The sequence below is a fragment of the Heptranchias perlo genome, unplaced genomic scaffold, assembly GCF_035084215.1.
Source record: "Heptranchias perlo isolate sHepPer1 unplaced genomic scaffold, sHepPer1.hap1 HAP1_SCAFFOLD_1129, whole genome shotgun sequence".
Lineage (NCBI taxonomy): Eukaryota > Metazoa > Chordata > Chondrichthyes > Hexanchiformes > Hexanchidae > Heptranchias > Heptranchias perlo.
This window is the reverse complement of record NW_027138351.1, coordinates 32,267-54,767: the sequence shown is the minus strand read 5'-3', so window position 1 is coordinate 54,767 and position 22,501 is coordinate 32,267. Positions and strand designations below refer to the sequence as shown.

Here is a 22,501-nt window from a genome sequence, read left to right as displayed (position 1 = left end):
TAAGAGTAAGGAGGTCTTGCTGCAATTATATAGGGCTCTGGTGAGACCACACCTGGAGTACCGTGTACAGTTTTGGTCTCCTTATCTAAGGAAGGATATACTTGCCTTAGAGGCAGTGCAATGCAGGTTCACTAGATTAATTCCTGGGATGAGAGGGTTGTCCTATGAGGAGAGATTGAGTAGAATGGGCCTATACTCTCTGGAGTTTAGAAGAATGAGAAGTGATCTCATTGAAACGTAAAAAATTCTCAGAGGGCTTGACAGCGTAGATGCTGAGAGGCTGTTTCCCCTGGCTGGAGAGTCTAGAACTGGGGGGCATAGTCTCAGGATAAGGGGTCGGACATTTAGGACTGAGATGAGGAGGAATTTCTTCACTCAGAGGGTTGTGAATCTTTGGAATTCTCTACCTCAGAGGACTGTGGATGCTGAGTCATTGAATATATTCAAGACTGAGATCGATAGATTTTTGGACACTAAGGGAATCAAGGGATTATGGGAATCGGGCGGGAAAGTGGAGCTGAGGTCGAAGCTCAGCCATGATCTGATTGAATGGCGGAGCAGGCTCGAGGGGCCGGATGGCCTACTCCTGCTCCTATTTCTTATGTTCTTATCAATCCCAAACTAATCCCACTGCCCCCCCTCTCTCCCCATAGCCCTGTATCAATCCCAAACAAATCCCACTGCCCCACTCTCTCCCCATAGCCCTGTATCAATCCCCAAACTAATCCCACTGCCCCGCTCTCTCCTCATAGCCCTGTATCAATCCCCAAACTAATCCCACTGCCCCACTCTCTCCCCATAGTCCTGTATCAATCCCAAACTAATCCCACTGCCCCGCTCTCTCCTCATAGCCCTGTATCAATCCCCAAACTAATCCCACTGCCCCACTCTCTCTCCATAGCCCTGTATCAATCCCAAACTAATCCCACTGCCCCACTCTCTCCCCATAGCCCTGTATCAATCCCCAAACTAATCCCCCTGCCCCACTCTCTCCCCATAGCCCTGTATCAATCCCAAACTAATCCCACTGCCCCACTCTCTCCCCATAGCCCTGTATCAATCCCCAAACTAATCCCACTGCCCTGCTCTCTCCCCATAGCCCTGTATCAATCCCAAACTAATCCCACTGCCCCACTCTCTCCCCATAGCCCTGTATCAATCCCAAACTAATCCCACTGCCCCACTCTCTCCCCATAGCCCTGTATCAATCCCAAACTAATCCCACTGCCCCGCTCTCTCCCCATAGCCCTGTATCAATCCCAAACTAATCCCACTGCCCCACTCTCTCCCCATAGCCCTGTATCAATCCCTGCTCCCGAATCCCATAAAGGGGACAGGCTCATTTGTTTAGACGTAGTGCTCATCCTTGCTCCCCCTCTCCCCCGCACGTTCAATCTCCAAACGGGTGACCCTGGACTATCTCTCCCCACCCTCCCCTTCACCCAAATGAGCTATCGAAAGGTGCGAATGTCTGTTGCAGAATTTGGAGGCAGAGATGTTGGAGAGTCAGGCGACAGTAAACTCGCTGCAGGAAATCGCCAGGCAGCTGCTGGTGAGTGGAGAGGGAGCGGAGTGGATGGAGGCCAAGGAGGAGGTGCACGTGATCGGGAACAAGCTGAAGCTGCTGCTCGGAGAGGTCAATGCCGATCTGCGGGCTGTCGATGAGAGGCTGGTGAGTGAGCATGGGGCGGAGATCCGCCAGTCAAGTCCCAGGGCCCACAGATTCCGTGCTCAGGATGAGACTGTGACCCCTGGTTCTGGACTCCCCAGCCATCGGGCACATCCTCCCTGCGTCTAGTCCTGTTAGAATTATATATGTTTCAATGAGATCACCTCTCATTCTTCTAAACTCGAGTGAATATAGGCCTAGTCGACCCAATCTCTCCTCATACGTCAGTCCTGCCATCCCAGGAATCAGTCTGGTAAACCTTCATTGCACTCCCTTCATGGCAAGGACATCCTTCCTCAGATAAGGAGACCAAAACTGCACACAATATTCCACATGTGGTCTCACCAAGGCCCTGTACAACTGCAGTAAGACATCCCTGCTCCTCTACTCAAATCCTCTTGCAATGAAGGCCAACATACCATTCGCCTTCCTAACTGCTTGCTGCACCTGAATGCTCGCTTTCAGCGACTGGTGTACAAGGACACCCAGGTCTCGTTGCACCTCCCCTTTTCCCAATCTATCACCATTCAGATAATAATCTGCCTTTCTGTTTTTACAACCAATGTGGATAACCTCACATTTATCCACGTTATACTGCATCTGCCATGTTCTTGCCCACTCACCCAACTTGTCTAAATCACATTGGAGCCTCTTTGCATCCTCCTCACAGCTCACATTCCACCCCAGCTTTGTGTCGTCTACAAACTTGGAAATGTTACATTTAGTTCCCTCATCCAAATCATTGATATATATTGTGACTAGCTGGGGCCCAAGCACTGATCCCTGCGGTACCCCATTAGTCACTGCCTGCCACCCGGAACAAGACCCGTTTATTCCTACTCTCTGTTTCCTGTCTGTCAACCAACTCTCAATCCATGCCAGTATATTCCCCCCAATCCCATGTGCTTTAATTTTGCACTCTAACCTCTTGTGTGGGACCTTATCAAAAGCCTTCTGAAAATCCAAGTACACCACATCCACTGGTTCTCCCCTATCTATTCTACTAGTTACATCCTCAAAAAACTCCAGTAGATTTGTTAAGCATGATTTCCCTTTCATAAACCCATGCTGACTTTGTCCAATCCCGTTAATGCCCTCCAAGTATTCTGTTATCACATCTTTTATAATGGACTCTGGCATTTTCCCCACTACTGATGTTAGGCTAACTGGTCTGTAATTCCCTGTTTTTTTCTCTCCCTCCTTTTTTAAATAGTGGGGTTACATTTGCCACCCTCCAATCTGTAGGAACTGTTCCAGAGTCTATAGAATTTTGGAAGATGATCACCAATGCATCCACTATTTCCAGGGCCACTTCCTTTAGTACTCTGGGATGTAGATTATCAGGCCCTGGGGATTTGTCAGCCTTTAGCCCCATTAATTTCCCTAGCACTTTTTTTTACTAATACTGGTTTCCTTCAGTTCCTCCCTCTCACTAGACCCTTGGTTCCCTAACATTTCCGGGAGGTTATTTGTGTCCTCCTTTGTGAAGACAGAACCAAAGTATGTGTTTAATTGTTCTGCCATTTCTTTGTTCCCCATTATAATTTCCCCCATTTCTGACTGTAAGGGACCTACATTTGTCTTCACTAATCTTTTTCTCTTGACATATTTATAGAAGCTTTTACAGTCAGTTTTTATGTTTCCTGCTAGTTTACTCTCATACTCTAATTTTCCCCTCTTAATCAATCTCTTTGTCCTCCTTTGCTGAATTCTAAACTGTTCCCAATCCTCAGGCTTGCCGCTTTTTCTGGCAATTTTATATGTCTCCTCTTTGGATCTAATACTATCCCTAATTTCTTTTGTAAGCCACGGTTGAGCCACCTTTCCTGTTTCATTTTTGGGCCAGACAGGAATGAATAATTGTTGTAATTCCTGCACGCGTTCTTTAAATATTAGCCATTGCCTATCCACCGTCATCCCTTTTAGTAAAGTCCCCAATCTATCATTGCCAACTCGCACCTCATACTTTCGTAATTTCCTTTATTTAGATTCAGGACCCTAGTTTTGGATTCAACTACTTCACTCTCCATCTTAATGAGGAATTCTATCATGTTATGGTCGCTCTTCCCTAAGGGACCCCGCACAACAAGATTGTTAATTAATCCTTTCTCATTGCACAATACCCAGTCTAGGATCCCCTGTTCTCTGGTTGGTTCTTCAACGTATTGGTCCAGAAAACCATCACGTAAACACTCCAGGAATTCCTCCCCCACAGTATTATTGCTAATTTGGTTTGACCAATCTATATGGAGATTAAAGTCACCCATGATTATAGTTGTACCCTTCTTGCATGGGTCTCTAATTTCCTGTTTATTGCCCTCCCCGACATCTCCACGACTGTTTGGGGGCCTATAGACAACCCCCACCAACGTTTTCTGCTCCTTGGTGTTTCTAAGCTCCACCCATACAGATTCCACATTGTGATTTTCCGAGCCAATATCCTTCTTCACTATTGCATTGATTTCCTCCTTTACTAACACCTCCTTTCCCCTTTTTGCCTGTCCTTCCGAAATATTGAAAACCCCTGGATGTTCAGTTCCCATCCTTGGTCACCCTGCAGCCATGTCTCCGTAATCGCAACTATATCATACCCGTTAATATCTATCTGTGCTGTTAATTCACCTACCTTATTGCGAATGCTCCACACATTAAGACATAATGTCTATAGACTTGTCTTTTTAAGATTGCTAGTCATATTAGTTCTATTTTGCACTATGGCCCTATTTGTTTTTCATCCTTGTTTTCTCTGCCTTCCACTATTGCTTCTTCCCTTTCTGTCTTTTGTATCTATCCTAGTTTCCCCCTCCTCTGTCTCCCTGCTCAGGTTCCCATCCCCCTGCCACTCTAGTTTAAACCTTCTCCAACACCACTAGCAAACACCCCCGCGAGGACTTTGGTCCCGGTCCTGCTCGGGTGTAACCCGTCCCGCTTGTACAGGTCCCACCTTCCCCAGAACCGGTCCCAATGTCCCAGGAATCTAAATCCCTCCCTCCTACACCATCCCTGCAGCCACACATTCATCCTGTCTATTCTCCTGTTCCTATACTCACTAGCACGTGGCACTGGTAGTAATCCTGAGATCACTACCTTTGAGGTCCTGCTTTTTAATTTATCTCCTAACTCCTTAAATTCACCTTGCAGGACCTCATCCCTTTTTTTACCTATGTCGTTGGTACCGATATGGACCACGGCTACTGGCTGTTCACCCTCCCCCTCCAGAATGCCCTGCAGCCGCTCTGTGACATCCTTGACCCTAGCACCAGGGAAGCAACATACTATCCTGGAGTCACGTTTGCGGCCGCAGAAACGCCCATCTGTTCCCCTTACAATTGAATCCCCTATCAATATAGCCCTGCTACTCTTCTTCCTCCTCTCCTGTGCAGCAGAGCCACCCATGGTGCTACAAACTTGGCTCTTGCTGCTTTCCCCTGATAAGCCGTCTCCCCCAACAGTATCCAAAACGGTATATCAGTTTGAGAGGGAGATGGCCCCAGGGGACTCCTGCTCTACCTGCCTGGTACTTTTACTCTGCCTGGCGGTCATTCATTTCCTTTCTGCCTGCGTAATCTTTACCTGCGGTATGACCACCTCACTGAACGTGCTATCCACAATAATCTCAGCATCACGGACGATCCACAGTGAATCCACCCGCAGCTCCAGCTCCGAAATGCGGTTAGCCAGTAGCTGCAGCTGGACACACTTCCTGCACACATGGTCGCCAGGGATACCTGTAGTGTCCATGACTTCCCACATAGTGCAGGAGGAGCATATCACGGGTGTGAGCTCTACTGCCATGACTTGCCTTAGATTTACCCTGCGTTCAGCTCTCAGACTCTCCTCCCGCTCTCGGACTCTCCTTTTACACCGCGCTCACCTCTCGGACTCTCCTTTTACACCGCGCTCACCTCTCGGACTCTCCTTTTACACCGCGCTCACCTCTCGGACTCTCCTTTTCCACCGAGCTCACCTCTCGGACTCTCCTTTTCCACCGAGCTCACCTCTCGGACTCTCCTTTTCCACCGAGCTCACCTCTCGGACTCTCCTTTTACACCGCGCTCACCTCTCGGACTCTCCTTTTACACTGCGCTCACCTCTCGGACTCTCCTTTTACACTGCGTTCACCTCTCGGACTCTCCTTTTACACTGTGCTCACCTCTCGGACTCTCCTTTTACACTGCGCTCACCTCTCGGACTCTCCTTTTACACCGCGCTCACCTCTCGGACTCTCCTTTTACACTGTGCTCACCTCTCGGACTCTCCTTTTACACTGCGCTCACCTCTCGGGTCTGTCCTTTTACACTGCGCTCACCTCTCGGACTCTCCTTTTCCTCTGTGCTCACCTCTCGGACTCTCCTTTTACACTGCGCTCGCCTCTCGGACTCTCCTTTTACACTGCGCTCACCTCTCGGACTCTCCTTTTACACAGCGCTCACCTCTCGGACTCTCCTTTTACACTGCGCTCACCTCTCGGACTCTCCTTTTACACTGCGCTCGCCACTCGGACTCTCCTTTTACACCGCGCTCACCTCTCGGACTCTCCTTTTACACTGCGCTCACCTCTCGGAGTCTCCTTTTACACCGCGCTCACCTCTCAGACTCTCCTTTTACACCGTGCTCACCTCTCGGAGTCTCCTTTTACACCGCGCTCACCTCTCGGACTCTCCTTTTACACCGCGCTCACCTCTCGGACTCTCCTTTTACACTGCGCTCACCTCTCGGACTCTCCTTTTACACCGCGCTCACCTCCCGGACTCTCCTTTTACACCGCGCTCACCTCTCGGACTCTCCTTTTACACCGCGCTCACCTCTCGGACTCTCCTTTTACACTGTGCTCACCTCTCGGACTCTCCTTTTACACCGCGCTCACCTCCCGGACTCTCCTTTTACACTGCGCTCCCCTCTCGGAGTCTCCTTTAACACCGCGCTCACCTCTCGGACTCTCCTTTTACACTGCGCTCCCCTCTCGGAGTCTCCTTTAACACCGCGCTCACCTCTCGGACTCTCCTTTTACACTGCGCTCACCTCTCGGACTCTCCTTTTACACTGTGCTCACCTCTCGGACTCTCCTTTTACCCCGCGCTCACCTCTCGGACTCTCCTTTTACACCGCGCTCACCTCTCGGACTCTCCTTTTACACTGCGCTCGCCTCTCGGACTCTCCTTTTACACCGCGCTCACCTCTCGGACTCTCCTTTTACACCGCGCTCACATCTCTGACTCTCCTTTTACACCGCGCTCACCTCTCGGACTCTCCTTTTACACCGCGCTCACCTCTCAGACTCTCCTTTTACACCGCGCTCACATCTCTGACTCTCCTTTTACACCGCGCTCACCTCTCGGACTCTCCTTTTACACCGCGCTCACCTCTCGGACTCTCCTTTTACACCGCGCTCACCTCTCGGACTCTCCTTTTACACCGCGCTCACCTCTCGGACTCTCCTTTTACTCTGTGCTCACCTCTCGGACTCTCCTTTTACACCGCGCTCACCTCTCGGACTCTCCTTTTACACTGCGCTCACCTCTCGGACTCTCCTTTTACACCGCGCTCGCCTCTCGGACTCTCCTTTTACACTGTGCTCACCTCTCGGACTCTCCTTTTACACTGGGCCCACCTCTCGGACTCTCCTTTTACTCTGTGCTCACCTCTCGGACTCTCCTTTTACACTGGGCCCAACTCTCGGACTCTCCTTTTACACCGCGCTCACCTCTCGGACTCTCCTTTTACACTGCGCTCACCTCTCGGACTCTCCTTTTCCTCTGTGCTCACCTCTCGGACTCTCCTTTTACACTGCGCTCACCTCTCGGACTCTCCTTTTCCTCTGTGCTCACCTCTCGGACTCTCCTTTTACACCGCGCTCACCTCTCGGACTCTCCTTTTACACCGCGCTCACCTCTCGGACTCTCCTTTTACACCGCGCTCACCTCTCGGACTCTCCTTTTACACTGTGCTCACCTCTCGGACTCTCCTTTTACACTGTGCTCACCTCTCGGACTCTCCTTTTACACTGCGCTCACCTCTCGGACTCTCCTTTTCCTCTGTGCTCGCCTCTCGGACTCTCCTTTTACACCGCGCTCGCCTCTCGGACTCTCCTTTTACTCTGTGCTCACCTCTCGGACTCTCCTTTTACACTGGGCCCACCTCTCGGACTCTCCTTTTACTCTGTGCTCACCTCTCGGACTCTCCTTTTACTCTGTGCTCACCTCTCGGACTCTCCTTTTACACTGCGCTCACCTCTCGGACTCTCCTTTTACACCGCGCTCACCTCTCGGACTCTCCTTTTACACTGCGCTCACCTCTCGGACTCTCCTTTTCCTCTGTGCTCACCTCTCGGACTCTCCTTTTACACTGCGCTCACCTCTCGGACTCTCCTTTTCCTCTGTGCTCACTTCTCGGACTCTCCTTTTACACTGTGCTCGCCTCTCGGACTCTCCTTTTACACTGTGCTCACCTCTCGGACTCTCCTTTTACACAGCGCTCACCTCTCGGACTCTCCTTTTCCTCTGTGCTCGCCTCTCGGACTCTCCTTTTACACTGCGCTCACCTCTCGGACTCTCCTTTTACACTGAGCTCACCTCTCGGACTCTCCTTTTACACCGCGCTCACCTCTCGGACTCTCCTTTTCCTCTGTGCTCACCTCTCGGACTCTCCTTTTACACTGTGCTCACCTCTCGGACTCTCCTTTTACACTGTGCTCACCTCTCGGACTCTCCTTTTACACTGTGCTCACCTCTCGGACTCTCCTTTTACACTGAGCTCACCTCTCGGACTCTCCTTTTACACTGAGCTCACCTCTCGGACTCTCCTTTTACACCGCGCTCGCCTCTCGGACTCTCCTTTTACACTGAGCTCACCTCTCGGACTCTCCTTTTACACCGCGCTCACCTCTCGGACTCTCCTTTTACACTGTGCTCACCTCTCGGACTCTCCTTTTACACCGCGCTCACCTCTCGGACTCTCCTTTTACACTGCGCTCACCTCTCGGACTCTCCTTTTACACTGAGCTCACCTCTCGGACTCTCCTTTTACACCGCGCTCACCTCTCGGACTCTCCTTTTACACTGCGCTCACCTCTCGGACTCTCCTTTTACACCGCGCTCGCCTCTCTGACTCTCCTTTTACACTGCGCTCACCTCTCGGACTCTCCTTTTACACTGTGCTCACCTCTCGGACTCTCCTTTTACACGGTGCTCACCTCTCGGACTCTCCTTTTACACTGAGCTCGCCTCTCTGACTCTCCTTTTACACTGCGCTCACCTCTCGGACTCTCCTTTTACACCGCGCTCACCTCTCGGACTCTCCTTTTACACCGCGCTCACCTCTTGGACTCTCCTTTTACACTGCGCTCGCCTCTCGGACTCTCCTTTTACACCGCGCTCGCCTCTCGGACTCTCCTTTTACACTGTGCTCACCTCTCGGACTCTCCTTTTACACCGAGCTCACCTCTCGGACTCTCCTTTTACACCGAGCTCACCTCTCGGACTCTCCTTTTACACTGCGATCACCTCTCGGACTCTCCTTTTACACCGCGCTCACCTCTCGGACTCTCCTTTTACTCTGTGCTCACCTCTCGGACTCTCCTTTTACACTGCGCTCACCTCTCGGACTCTCCTTTTACACCGCGCTCACCTCTCGGACTCTCCTTTTACACTGCGCTCACCTCTCGGACTCTCCTTTTCCTCTGTGCTCACCTCTCGGACTCTCCTTTTACACTGCGCTCACCTCTCGGACTCTCCTTTTCCTCTGTGCTCACCTCTCGGACTCTCCTTTTACACTGTGCTCGCCTCTCGGACTCTCCTTTTACACTGTGCTCACCTCTCGGACTCTCCTTTTACACAGCGCTCACCTCTCGGACTCTCCTTTTCCTCTGTGCTCGCCTCTCGGACTCTCCTTTTACACTGCGCTCACCTCTCGGACTCTCCTTTTACACTGAGCTCACCTCTCGGACTCTCCTTTTACACCGCGCTCACCTCTCGGACTCTCCTTTTCCTCTGTGCTCACCTCTCGGACTCTCCTTTTACACCGCGCTCACCTCTCGGACTCTCCTTTTACACTGTGCTCACCTCTCGGACTCTCCTTTTACACCGCGCTCACCTCTCGGACTCTCCTTTTACACTGCGCTCACCTCTCGGACTCTCCTTTTACACCGCGCTCACCTCTCGGACTCTCCTTTTACACCGCGCTCGCCTCTCTGACTCTCCTTTTACACTGCGCTCACCTCTCGGACTCTCCTTTTACACTGTGCTCACCTCTCGGACTCTCCTTTTACACGGTGCTCACCTCTCGGACTCTCCTTTTACACTGAGCTCGCCTCTCTGACTCTCCTTTTACACTGCGCTCACCTCTCGGACTCTCCTTTTACACCGCGCTCACCTCTCGGACTCTCCTTTTACACTGAGCTCGCCTCTCTGACTCTCCTTTTACACCGCGCTCACCTCTTGGACTCTCCTTTTACACTGCGCTCGCCTCTCGGACTCTCCTTTTACACCGCGCTCGCCTCTCGGACTCTCCTTTTACACTGTGCTCACCTCTCGGACTCTCCTTTTACACCGAGCTCACCTCTCGGACTCTCCTTTTACACCGAGCTCACCTCTCGGACTCTCCTTTTACACTGCGATCACCTCTCGGACTCTCCTTTTACACCGCGCTCACCTCTCGGACTCTCCTTTTACACTGTGCTCACCTCTCGGACTCTCCTTTTACACCGCGCTCACCTCTCGGACTCTCCTTTTACACCGCGCTCACCTCTCGGACTCTCCTTTTACTCTGTGCTCACCTCTCGGACTCTCCTTTTACACTGAGCTCACCTCTCGGACTCTCCTTTTACTCTGTGCTCACCTCTCGGACTCTCCTTTTACACTGGGCCCACCTCTCGGACTCTCCTTTTACACAGCGCTCACCTCTCGGACTCTCCTTTTACACCGCGCTCACCTCTCGGACTCTCCTTTTACACAGCGCTCACCTCTCGGACTCTCCTTTTACACGGGGCCCACCTCTCGGACTCTCCTTTTACACAGCGCTCACCTCTCGGACTCTCCTTTTACACCGAGCTCACCTCTCGGACTCTCCTTTTACACTGCGCTCACCTCTCGGAGTCTCCTTTTACACCGAGCTCACCTCTCGGACTCTCCTTTTACACTGTGCTCACCTCTCGGACTCTCCTTTTACACCGAGCTCACCTCTCGGACTCTCCTTTTACACTGCGCTCACCTCTCGGAGTCTCCTTTTACACCGAGCTCACCTCTCGGACTCTCCTTTTACTCTGTGCTCACCTCTCGGACTCTCCTTTTACACCGAGCTCACCTCTCGGACTCTCCTTTTACTCTGTGCTCACCTCTCGGACTCTCCTTTTACACCGAGCTCACCTCTCGGACTCTCCTTTTACTCTGTGCTCACCTCTCGGACTCTCCTTTTACACTGCGCTCACCTCTCGGACTCTCCTTTTACACCGAGCTCACCTCTCGGACTCTCCTTTTACTCTGTGCTCACCTCTCGGACTCTCCTTTTACACCGCGCTCACCTCTCGGACTCTCCTTTTACACTGCGCTCGCCTCTCGGACTCTCCTTTTACACCGAGCTCACCTCTCGGACTCTCCTTTTACACTGCGCTCTCCTCTCGGACTCTCCTTTTACACCGAGCTCACCTCTCGGACTCTCCTTTTACACAGCGCTCACCTCTCGGACTCTCCTTTTACCCTGCGCTCACCTCTCGGACTCTCCTTTTACACAGCGCTCACCTCTCGGACTCTCCTTTTACACCGCGCTCATCTCTCGGACTCTCCTTTTACACTGCGCTCGCCTCTCGGACTCTCCTTTTACACCGAGCTCACCTCTCGGACTCTCCTTTTACCCTGCGCTCACCTCTCGGACTCTCCTTTTACCCTGCGCTCACCTCTCGGACTCTCCTTTTACACCGCGCTCCCCTCTCGGACTCTCCTTTTACACTGCGCTCACCTCTCGGACTCTCCTTTTACACCGCGCTCACCTCTCGGACTCTCCTTTTACCCTGCGCTCACCTCTCGGACTCTCCTTTTACACCGCGCTCACCTCTCGGACTCTCCTTTTACACTGCGCTCACCTCTCGGACTCTCCTTTTACACTGTGCTCACCTCTCGGACTCTCCTTTTACACTGAGCTCACCTCTCGGACTCTCCTTTTACTCTGTGCTCACCTCTCGGACTCTCCTTTTACACCGCGCTCACCTCTCGGACTCTCCTTTTACTCTGTGCTCACCTCTCGGACTCTCCTTTTACACTGCGCTCACCTCTCGGACTCTCCTTTTACACTGAGCTCACCTCTCGGACTCTCCTTTTACACTGCGCTCACCTCTGGGACTCTCCTTTTACACTGAGCTCACCTCTCGGACTCTCCTTTTACACCGCGCTCACCTCTCGGACTCTCCTTTTACACTGCGCTCACCTCTCGGACTCTCCTTTTCCTCTGTGCTCACCTCTCGGACTCTCCTTTCACACTGAGCTCACCTCTCGGACTCTCCTTTTACTCTGTGCTCACCTCTCGGACTCTCCTTTTACACTGAGCTCACCTCTCGGACTCTCCTTTTACTCTGTGCTCACCTCTCGGACTCTCCTTTTACACAGGGCCCACCTCTCGGACTCGCCTTTTACTCTGTGCTCACCTCTCGGACTCTCCTTTTACACCGAGCTCACCTCTCGGACTCTCCTTTTACTCTGTGCTCACCTCTCGGACTCTCCTTTTACACCGCGCTCACCTCTCGGTCTCTCCTTTTACTCTGTGCTCACCTCTCGGACTCTCCTTTTACTCTGTGCTCACCTCTCGGACTCTCCTTTTACACTGTGCTCACCTCTCGGACTCTCCTTTTACACTGGGCCCACCTCTCGGACTCTCCTTTTACACTGCGCTCACCTCTCGGACTCTCCTTTTACACTGTGCTCACCTCTCGGACTCTCCTTTTACTCTGTGCTCACCTCTCGGACTCTCCTTTTACACTGAGCTCACCTCTCGGACTCTCCTTTTACTCTGCGCTCACCTCTCGGACTCTCCTTTTACACTGCGCTCACCTCTCGGACTCTCCTTTTACACTGCGCTCACCTCTCAGACTCTCCTTTTACACCGTGCTCACCTCTCGGACTCTCCTTTTACTCTGTGCTCACCTCTCGGACTCTCCTTTTACACTGAGCTCACCTCTCGGACTCTCCTTTTACTCTGCGCTCACCTCTCGGACTCTCCTTTTACACCGCGCTCACCTCTCGGACTCTCCTTTTACACCGAGCTCACATCTCGGACTCTCCTTTTACACCGCGCTCACCGCTCGGACTCTCCTTTTACACTGTGCTCACCTCTCGGACTCTCCTTTTACACCGCGCTCATCTCTCGGATTCTCCTTTTACACTGCGCTCACCTCTCGGACTCTCCTTTTACACCGCGCTCACCTCTCGGACTCTCCTTTTACACTGTGCTCACCTCTCGGACTCTCCTTTTACACCGTGCTCACCTCTCGGACTCTCCTTTTACACTGCGCTCACCTCTCGGACTCTCCTTTTACACTGCGCTCACCTCTCGGACTCTCCTTTTACAACGCGCTCACCTCTCGGACTCTCCTTTTACACTGCGCTCACCTCTCGGACTCTCCTTTTACACCGCGCTCACCTCTCGGACTCTCCTTTTGCACCGAGCTCACCTCTCGGACTCTCCTTTTACACCGCGCTCACCTCTCGGACTCTCCTTTTACACCGCTCTCACCTCTCGGACTCTCCTTTTACACTGCGCTCACCTCTCGGACTCTCCTTTTACACTGCGCTCACCTCTCGGACTCTCCTTTTACACTGCGCTCACCTCTCGGACTCTCCTTTTACACTGCGCTCACCTCTCGGACTCTCCTTTTACACCGCGCTCGCCTCTCGGACTCTCCTTTTACACTGTGCTCCCCTCTCGGACTCTCCTTTTACACTGCGCTCACCTCTCGGACTCTCCTTTTACACCGCGCTCGCCTCTCGGACTCTCCTTTTACACCGCGCTCCCCTCTCGGACTCTCCTTTTACACTGTGCTCACCTCTCGGACTCTCCTTTTACACCGAGCTCACCTCTCGGACTCTCCTTTTACACTGCGCTCACCTCTCGGACTCTCCTTTTACACTGCGCCCGCCTCTCGGACTCTCCTTTTACACCGCGCTCACCTCTCGGACTCTCCTTTTACACTGCGCTCACCTCTCGGACTCTCCTTTTACACCGCGCTCACCTCTCGGACTCTCCTTTTACCCCGTGCTCACCTCTCGGACTCTCCTTTTACACTGCGCGCACCTCTCGGACTCTCCTTTTACCCCGTGCTCACCTCTCGGACTCTCCTTTTACACTGCGCTCACCTCTCGGACTCTCCTTTTACTCTGTGCTCACCTCTCGGACTCTCCTTTTACACTGCGCTCACCTCTCGGACTCTCCTTTTACTCTGTGCTCACCTCTCGGACTCTCCTTTTACCCCGTGCTCACCTCTCGGACTCTCCTTTTACACTGCGCTCACCTCTCGGACTCTCCTTTTACACTGTGCTCACCTCTCGGACTCTCCTTTTACACTGGGCTCACCTCTCGGACTCTCCTTTTACTCTGTGCTCACCTCTCGGACTCTCCTTTTACACCGTGCTCACCTCTCGGACTCTCCTTTTACACTGCGATCACCTCTCGGACTCTCCTTTTACACTGTGCTCACCTCTCGGACTCTCCTTTTACACTGCGCTCACCTCTCGGACTCTCCTTTTACACTGTGCTCACCTCTCGGACTCTCCTTTTACACTGAGCTCACCTCTCGGACTCTCCTTTTACACTGAGCTCACCTCTCGGACTCTCCTTTTACACTGCGCTCACCTCTCGGACTCTCCTTTTACACTGCGCTCACCTCTCGGACTCTCCTTTTACACCGCGCTCGCCTCTCTGACTCTCCTTTTACACAGGGCTCACCTCTCGGACTCTCCTTTTACACTGCGCTCACCTCTCGGACTCTCCTTTTACACCGCGCTCACCTCTCGGACTCTCCTTTTACACTGTGCTCACCTCTCGGACTCTCCTTTTACACCGCGCTCACCTCTCGGACTCTCCTTTTACACCGCGCTCGCCTCTCGGACTCTCCTTTTACACCGCGCTCGCCTCTCGGACTCTCCTTTTACACCGCGCTCACCTCTCGGACTCTCCTTTTACACTGTGCTCACCTCTCGGACTCTCCTTTTGCACCGAGCTCACCTCTCGGACTCTCCTTTTACACCGAGCTCACCTCTCGGACTCTCCTTTTACACTGTGCTCACCTCTCGGACTCTCCTTTTACACCGCGCTCGCCTCTCGGACTCTCCTTTTACACCGCGCTCACCTCTCGGACTCTCCTTTTACACTGTGCTCACCTCTCGGACTCTCCTTTTACACCGAGCTCACCTCTCGGACTCTCCTTTTACACCGAGCTCACCTCTCGGACTCTCCTTTTACACCGCGCTCACCTCTCGGACTCTCCTTTTACACCGCGCTCACCTCTCGGACTCTCCTTTTACTCTGTGCTCACCTCTCGGACTCTCCTTTTACACCGCGCTCACCTCTCGGACTCTCCTTTTACACCGCGCTCACCTCTCGGACTCTCCTTTTGCACCGCGCTCACCTCTCGGACTCTCCTTTTACACCGCGCTCACCTCTCGGACTCTCCTTTTACACCGCGCTCACCTCTCGGACTCTCCTTTTACACCGCGCTCACCTCTCGGACTCTCCTTTTACTCTGTGCTCACCTCTCGGACTCTCCTTTTACACCGAGCTCACCTCTCGGACTCTCCTTTTACACCGAGCTCACCTCTCGGACTCTCCTTTTACACCGCGCTCACCTCTCGGACTCTCCTTTTACACCGAGCTCACCTCTCGGACTCTCCTTTTACACTGCGCTCACCTCTCGGACTCTCCTTTCCCTCTGCGCTCACCTCTCGGACTCTCCTTTTACACTGCGCTCACCTCTCGGACTCTCCTTTTACTCCGCGCTCACCTCTCGGACTCTCCTTTTACACCGCGCTCACCTCTCGGACTCTCCTTTTACTCTGTGCTCACCTCTCGGACTCTCCTTTTACACCGAGCTCACCTCTCGGACTCTCCTTTTACACCGAGCTCACCTCTCGGACTCTCCTTTTACACCGCGCTCACCTCTCGGACTCTCCTTTTACACTGCGCTCACCTCTCGGACTCTCCTTTTACACCGAGCTCACCTCTCGGACTCTCCTTTTACACTGCGCTCACCTCTCGGACTCTCCTTTTCCTCTGCGCTCACCTCTCGGACTCTCCTTTTACACCGAGCTCACCTCTCGGACTCTCCTTTTACACCGCGCTCACCTCTCGGACTCTCCTTTTACACCGCGCTCACCTCTCGGACTCTCCTTTTACACTGCGCTCACCTCTCGGACTCTCCTTTTACACTGCGCTCACCTCTCGGACTCCTTTTACACTGTGCTCACCTCTCGGACTCTCCTTTTACACAGCGCTCACCTCCCGGACTCTCCTTTTACACCGCGCTCACCTCTCGGACTCTCCTTTTACACCGCGCTCACCTCTCGGACTCTCCTTTTACACCGCGCTCACCTCTCGGACTCTCCTTTTACACTGTGCTCACCTCTCGGACTCTCCTTTTACACCGCGCTCACCTCTCGGACTCTCCTTTTACACCGCGCTCACCTCTCGGACTCTCCTTTTACTCTGTGCTCACCTCTCGGACTCTCCTTTTACACCGCGCTCACCTCTCGGACTCTCCTTTTACACCGCGCTCACCTCTCGGACTCTCCTTTTACACCGCGCTCACCTCTCGGACTCTCCTTTTACTCTGTGCTCACCTCTCGGACTCTCCTTTTACACCGAGCTCACCTCTCGGACTCTCCTTTTACACTGCGCTCACCTCTCGGACTCTCCTTTTACACCGAGCTCACCTCTCGGACTCTCCTTTTACACCGCGCTCACCTCTCGGACTCTCCTTTTACACTGCGCTCACCTCTCGGACTCTCCTTTTACACCGAGCTCACCTCTCGGACTCTCCTTTTACACTGCGCTCACCTCTCGGACTCTCCTTTTCCTCTGCGCTCACCTCTCGGACTCTCCTTTTACACTGCGCTCACCTCTCGGACTCTCCTTTTACACCGCGCTCACCTCTCGGACTCTCCTTTTACACCGCGCTCACCTCTCGGACTCTCCTTTTACACCGCGCTCACCTCTCGGACTCTCCTTTTACACTGCGCTCACCTCTCGGACTCTCCTTTTACACTGTGCTCACCTCTCGGACTCTCCTTTTACACCGCGCTCACCTCTCGGACTCTCCTTTTACACTGAGCTCACCTCTCGGACTCTCCTTTTACACAGCGCTCACCTCCCGGACTCTCCTTTTACACCGCGCTCCCCTCTCGGACTCTCCTTTTACACTGCGCTCACCTCTCGGACTCTCCTTTTACACAGCGCTCACCTCTCGGACTCTCCTTTTACCCTGCGCTCACCTCTCGGACTCTCCTTTTACACTGCGCTCACCTCTCGGACTCTCCTTTTACACTGCGCTCACCTCTCGGACTCTCCTTTTACACTGAGCTCACCTGTCGGACTCTCCTTTTACACTGCGCTCACCTCTCGGACTCTCCTTTTACACCGAGCTCACCTCTCGGACTCTCCTTTTACACTGAGCTCACCTGTCGGACTCTCCTTTTACACTGAGCTCACCTCTCGGACTCTCCTTTTACTCTGTGCTCACCTCTCGGACTCTCCTTTTACTCTGTGCTCACCTCTCGGACTCTCCTTTTACACTGAGCTCACCTCTCGGACTCTCCTTTTACTCTGTGCTCACCTCTCGGACTCTCCTTTTACTCTGTGCTCACCTCTCGGACTCTCCTTTTACACTGCGCTCACCTCTCGGACTCTCCTTTTACACTGCGCTCACCTCTCGGACTCTCCTTTTACACCGCGCTCGCCTCTCGGACTCTCCTTTTACACCGAGCTCACCTCTCGGACTCTCCTTTTACTCTGCGCTCACCTCTCGGACTCTCCTTTTACACCGCGCTCACCTCTCGGACTCTCCTTTTACTCTGCGCTCACCTCTCGGACTCTCCTTTTACACTGCGCTCACCTCTCGGACTCTCCTTTTACACTGAGCTCACCTCTCGGACTCTCCTTTTACTCTGTGCTCACCTCTCGGACTCTCCTTTTACACTGAGCTCACCTCTCGGACTCTCCTTTTACTCTGTGCTCACCTCTCGGACTCTCCTTTTACACTGCGCTCACCTCTCGGACTCTCCTTTTACACTGAGCTCACCTCTCGGACTCTCCTTTTACACTGCGCTCACCTCTCGGACTCTCGTTTTACACTGAGCTCACCTCTCGGACTCTCTTACACCGCGCTCACCTCTCGGACTCTCCTTTTACACTGCGCTCACCTCTCGGACTCTCCTTTTCCTCTGTGCTCACCTCTCGGACTCTCCTTTTACACTGAGCTCACCTCTCGGACTCTCCTTTTACTCTGTGCTCACCTCTCGGACTCTCCTTTTACACCGCGCTCACCTCTCGGACTCTCCTTTTACTCTGTGCTCACCTCTCGGACTCTCCTTTTACTCTGTGCTCACCTCTCGGACTCTCCTTTTACACTGTGCTCACCTCTCGGACTCTCCTTTTACACTGGGCCCACCTCTCGGACTCTCCTTTTACACTGCGCTCACCTCTCGGACTCTCCTTTTACACTGTGCTCACCTCTCGGACTCTCCTTTTACTCTGTGCTCACCTCTCGGACTCTCCTTTTACACTGAGCTCACCTCTCGGACTCTCCTTTTACTCTGTGCTCACCTCTCGGACTCTCCTTTTACACTGCGCTCACCTCTCGCAATCTCCTTTTACACTGCGCTCACCTCTCAGACTCTCCTTTTACACCGTGCTCACCTCTCGGACTCTCCTTTTACACCGCGCTCCCCTCTCGGACTCTCCTTTTACACCGCGCTCGCCTCTCGGACTCTCCTTTTACACTGCGCTCACCTCTCGGACTCTCCTTTTACACCGCGCTCACCTCTCGGACTCTCCTTTTACACCGAGCTCACCTCTCGGACTCTCCTTTTACACCGCGCTCACCGCTCGGACTCTCCTTTTACACTGTGCTCACCTCTCGGACTCTCCTTTTACACTGTGCTCACCTCTCGGACTCTCCTTTTACACTGCGCTCACCTCTCGGACTCTCCTTTTACACTGCGCTCACCTCTCGGACTCTCCTTTTACACCGCGCTCACCTCTCGGACTCTCCTTTTACACTGCGCTCACCTCTCGGACTCTCCTTTTACACCGCGCTCACCTCTCGGACTCTCCTTTTGCACCGAGCTCACCTCTCGGACTCTCCTTTTACACTGCGCTCACCTCTCGGACTCTCCTTTTACACCGCGCTCACCTCTCGGACTCTCCTTTTACACCGCTCTCACCTCTCGGACTCTCCTTTTACACTGCGCTCACCTCTCGGACTCTCCTTTTACACTGAGCTCACCTGTCGGACTCTCCTTTTACACCGCGCTCACCTCTCGGACTCTCCTTTTACACTGAGCTCACCTCTCGGACTCTCCTTTTCCACTGCGCTCACCTCTCGGACTCTCCTTTTACACTGCGCTCACCTCTCGGACTCTCCTTTTACACTGCGCTCACCTCTCGGACTCTCCTTTTACACAGCGCTCACCTCTCGGACTCTCCTTTTACACTGCGCTCACCTCTCGGACTCTCCTTTTACACTGCGCTCACCTCTCGGACTCTCCTTTTACACTGCGCTCACCTCTCGGACTCTCCTTTTACACAGCGCTCACCTCTCGGACTCTCCTTTTACACCGCGCTCACCTCTCGGACTCTCCTTTTACACCGCGCTCGCCTCTCGGACTCTCCTTTAACACCGCGCTCGCCTCTCGGACTCTCCTTTTACACCGCGCTCACCTCTCGGACTCTCCTTTTACACCGCGCTCACCTCTCGGACTCTCCTTTTACACCGCGCTTGCCTCTCGGACTCTCCTTTTACACCGCGCTCACCTCTCGGACTCTCCTTTTACACTGTGCTCACCTCTCGGACTCTCCTTTTACACCGAGCTCACCTCTCGGACTCTCCTTTTACACTGCGCTCACCTCTCGGACTCTCCTTTTACACTGCGCCCACCTCTCGGACTCTCCTTTTACACCGTGCTCACCTCTCGGACTCTCCTTTTACACTGCGCTCACCTCTCGGACTCTCCTTTTACACCGTGCTCACCTCTCGGACTCTCCTTTTACACCGTGCTCACCTCTCGGACTCTCCTTTTACACTGCGCTCACCTCTCGGACTCTCCTTTTACCCCGTGCTCACCTCTCGGACTCTCCTTTTACACTGCGCTCACCTCTCGGACTCTCCTTTTACTCTGTGCTCACCTCTCGGACTCTCCTTTTACACTGCGCTCACCTCTCGGACTCTCCTTTTACACTGCGCTCACCTCTCGGACTCTCCTTTTAGTCTGTGCTCACCTCTCGGACTCTCCTTTTACCCCGTGCTCACCTCTCGGACTCTCCTTTTACACTGCGCTCACCTCTCGGACTCTCCTTTTACACTGTGCTCACCTCTCGGACTCTCCTTTTACACTGCGCTCACCTCTCGGACTCTCCTTTTACTCTGTGCTCACCTCTCGGACTCTCCTTTTACACCGTGCTCACCTCTCGGACTCTCCTTTTACACTGCGCTCACCTCTCGGACTCTCCTTTTACACTGCGCTCACCTCTCGGACTCTCCTTTTACACTGCGCTCACCTCTCGGACTCTCCTTTTACACCGCGCTCGCCTCTCGGACTCTCCTTTTACACCGCGCTCACCTCTCGGACTCTCCTTTTACACTGAGCTCACCTCTCGGACTCTCCTTTTACACTGAGCTCACCTCTCGGACTCTCCTTTTACTCTGTGCTCACCTCTCGGACTCTCCTTTTACACTGCGCTCACCTCTCGGACTCTCCTTTTACACTGAGCTCACCTCTCGGACTCTCCTTTTACACTGCGCTCACCTCTCGGACTCTCGTTTTACACTGAGCTCACCTCTCGGACTCTCCTTTTACACCGCGCTCACCTCTCGGACTCTCCTTTTACACTGCGCTCACCTCTCGGACTCTCCTTTTACACTGCGCTCACCTCTCGGACTCTCCTTTTACACTGCGCTCACCTCTCGGACTCTCCTTTTCCTCTGTGCTCACCTCTCGGACTCTCCTTTTACACTGAGCTCACCTCTCGGACTCTCCTTTTACTCTGTGCTCACCTCTCGGACTCTCCTTTTACACCGCGCTCACCTCTCGGACTCTCCTTTTACTCTGTGCTCACCTCTCGGACTCTCCTTTTACTCTGTGCTCACCTCTCGGACTCTCCTTTTACACTGTGCTCACCTCTCGGACTCTCCTTTTACACTGGGCCCACCTCTCGGACTCTCCTTTTACACTGCGCTCACCTCTCGGACTCTCCTTTTACACTGAGCTCACCTCTCGGACTCTCCTTTTACTCTGCGCTCACCTCTCAGACTCTCCTTTTACACCGTGCTCACCTCTCGGACTCTCCTTTTACACCGCGCTCCCCTCTCGGACTCTCCTTTTACACCGCGCTCGCCTCTCGGACTCTCCTTTTACACTGCGCTCCCCTCTCGGACTCTCCTTTTACACCGCGCTCACCTCTCGGACTCTCCTTTTGCACCGAGCTCACCTCTCGGACTCTCCTTTTACACCGCGCTCACCGCTCGGACTCTCCTTTTACACTGTGCTCACCTCTCGGACTCTCCTTTTACACTGTGCTCACCTCTCGGACTCTCCTTTTACACCGCGCTCACCTCTCGGACTCTCCTTTTACACCGCGCTCACCTCTCGGACTCTCCTTTTACACAGCGCTCACCTCTCGGACTCTCCTTTTACACCGCGCTCACCTCTCGGACTCTCCTTTTGCACCGAGCTCACCTCTCGGACTCTCCTTTTACACCGCGCTCACCTCTCGGACTCTCCTTTTACACCGCGCTTGCCTCTCGGACTCTCCTTTTACACTGCGCTCACCTCTCGGACTCTCCTTTTACACTGAGCTCACCTGTCGGACTCTCCTTTTACACCGCGCTCACCTCTCGGACTCTCCTTTTACACTGAGCTCACCTCTCGGACTCTCCTTTTACACTACGCTCACCTCTCGGACTCTCCTTTTACACCGCGCTCACCTCTCGGACTCTCCTTTTACACCGCGCTCACCTCTCGGACTCTCCTTTTACACCGCGCTCACCTCTCGGACTCTCCTTTTACACCGCGCTCACCTCTCGGACTCTCCTTTTACACCGCGCTCACCTCTCGGACTCTCCTTTTACACCGCGCTCACCTCTCGGACTCTCCTTTTACACCGCGCTCGCCTCTCGGACTCTCCTTTTACACCGCGCTCGCCTCTCGGACTCTCCTTTTACACTGCGCCCGCCTCTCGGACTCTCCTTTTACACCGTGCTCGCCTCTCGGACTCTCCTTTTACACCGCGCTCACCTCTCGGACTCTCCTTTTACACCGTGCTCACCTCTCGGACTCTCCTTTTACACTGCGCTCACCTCTCGGACTCTCCTTTTACTCTGTGCTCACCTCTCGGACTCTCCTTTTACCCCGTGCTCACCTCTCGGACTCTCCTTTTACACTGCGCTCACCTCTCGGACTCTCCTTTTACACTGCGCTCACCTCTCGGACTCTCCTTTTACACTGCGCTCACCTCTCGGACTCTCCTTTTACACCGCGCTCACCTCTCGGACTCTCCTTTTACACCGCTCTCACCTCTCGGACTCTCCTTTTACACTGCGCTCACCTCTCGGACTCTCCTTTTACACTGAGCTCACCTGTC

General features: G+C 53.5%; 1 protein-coding gene across 1 annotated transcript in view; it reads left to right on the top strand.

The window, feature by feature from the left end:
* The first annotated feature begins 1,464 nt into the window (after window positions 1-1,464).
* LOC137307842 (nesprin-2-like) overlaps window positions 1,465-22,501 on the top strand; it is a 41,393-nt gene continuing 20,356 nt past the window's right edge. The window contains exon 1 of the mRNA XM_067976929.1: window positions 1,465-1,672. Coding sequence (XP_067833030.1) covers window positions 1,496-1,672 — 177 coding nt within the window. The 5' untranslated portion in view covers window positions 1,465-1,495. The remainder of the gene's footprint in view (window positions 1,673-22,501) is intronic.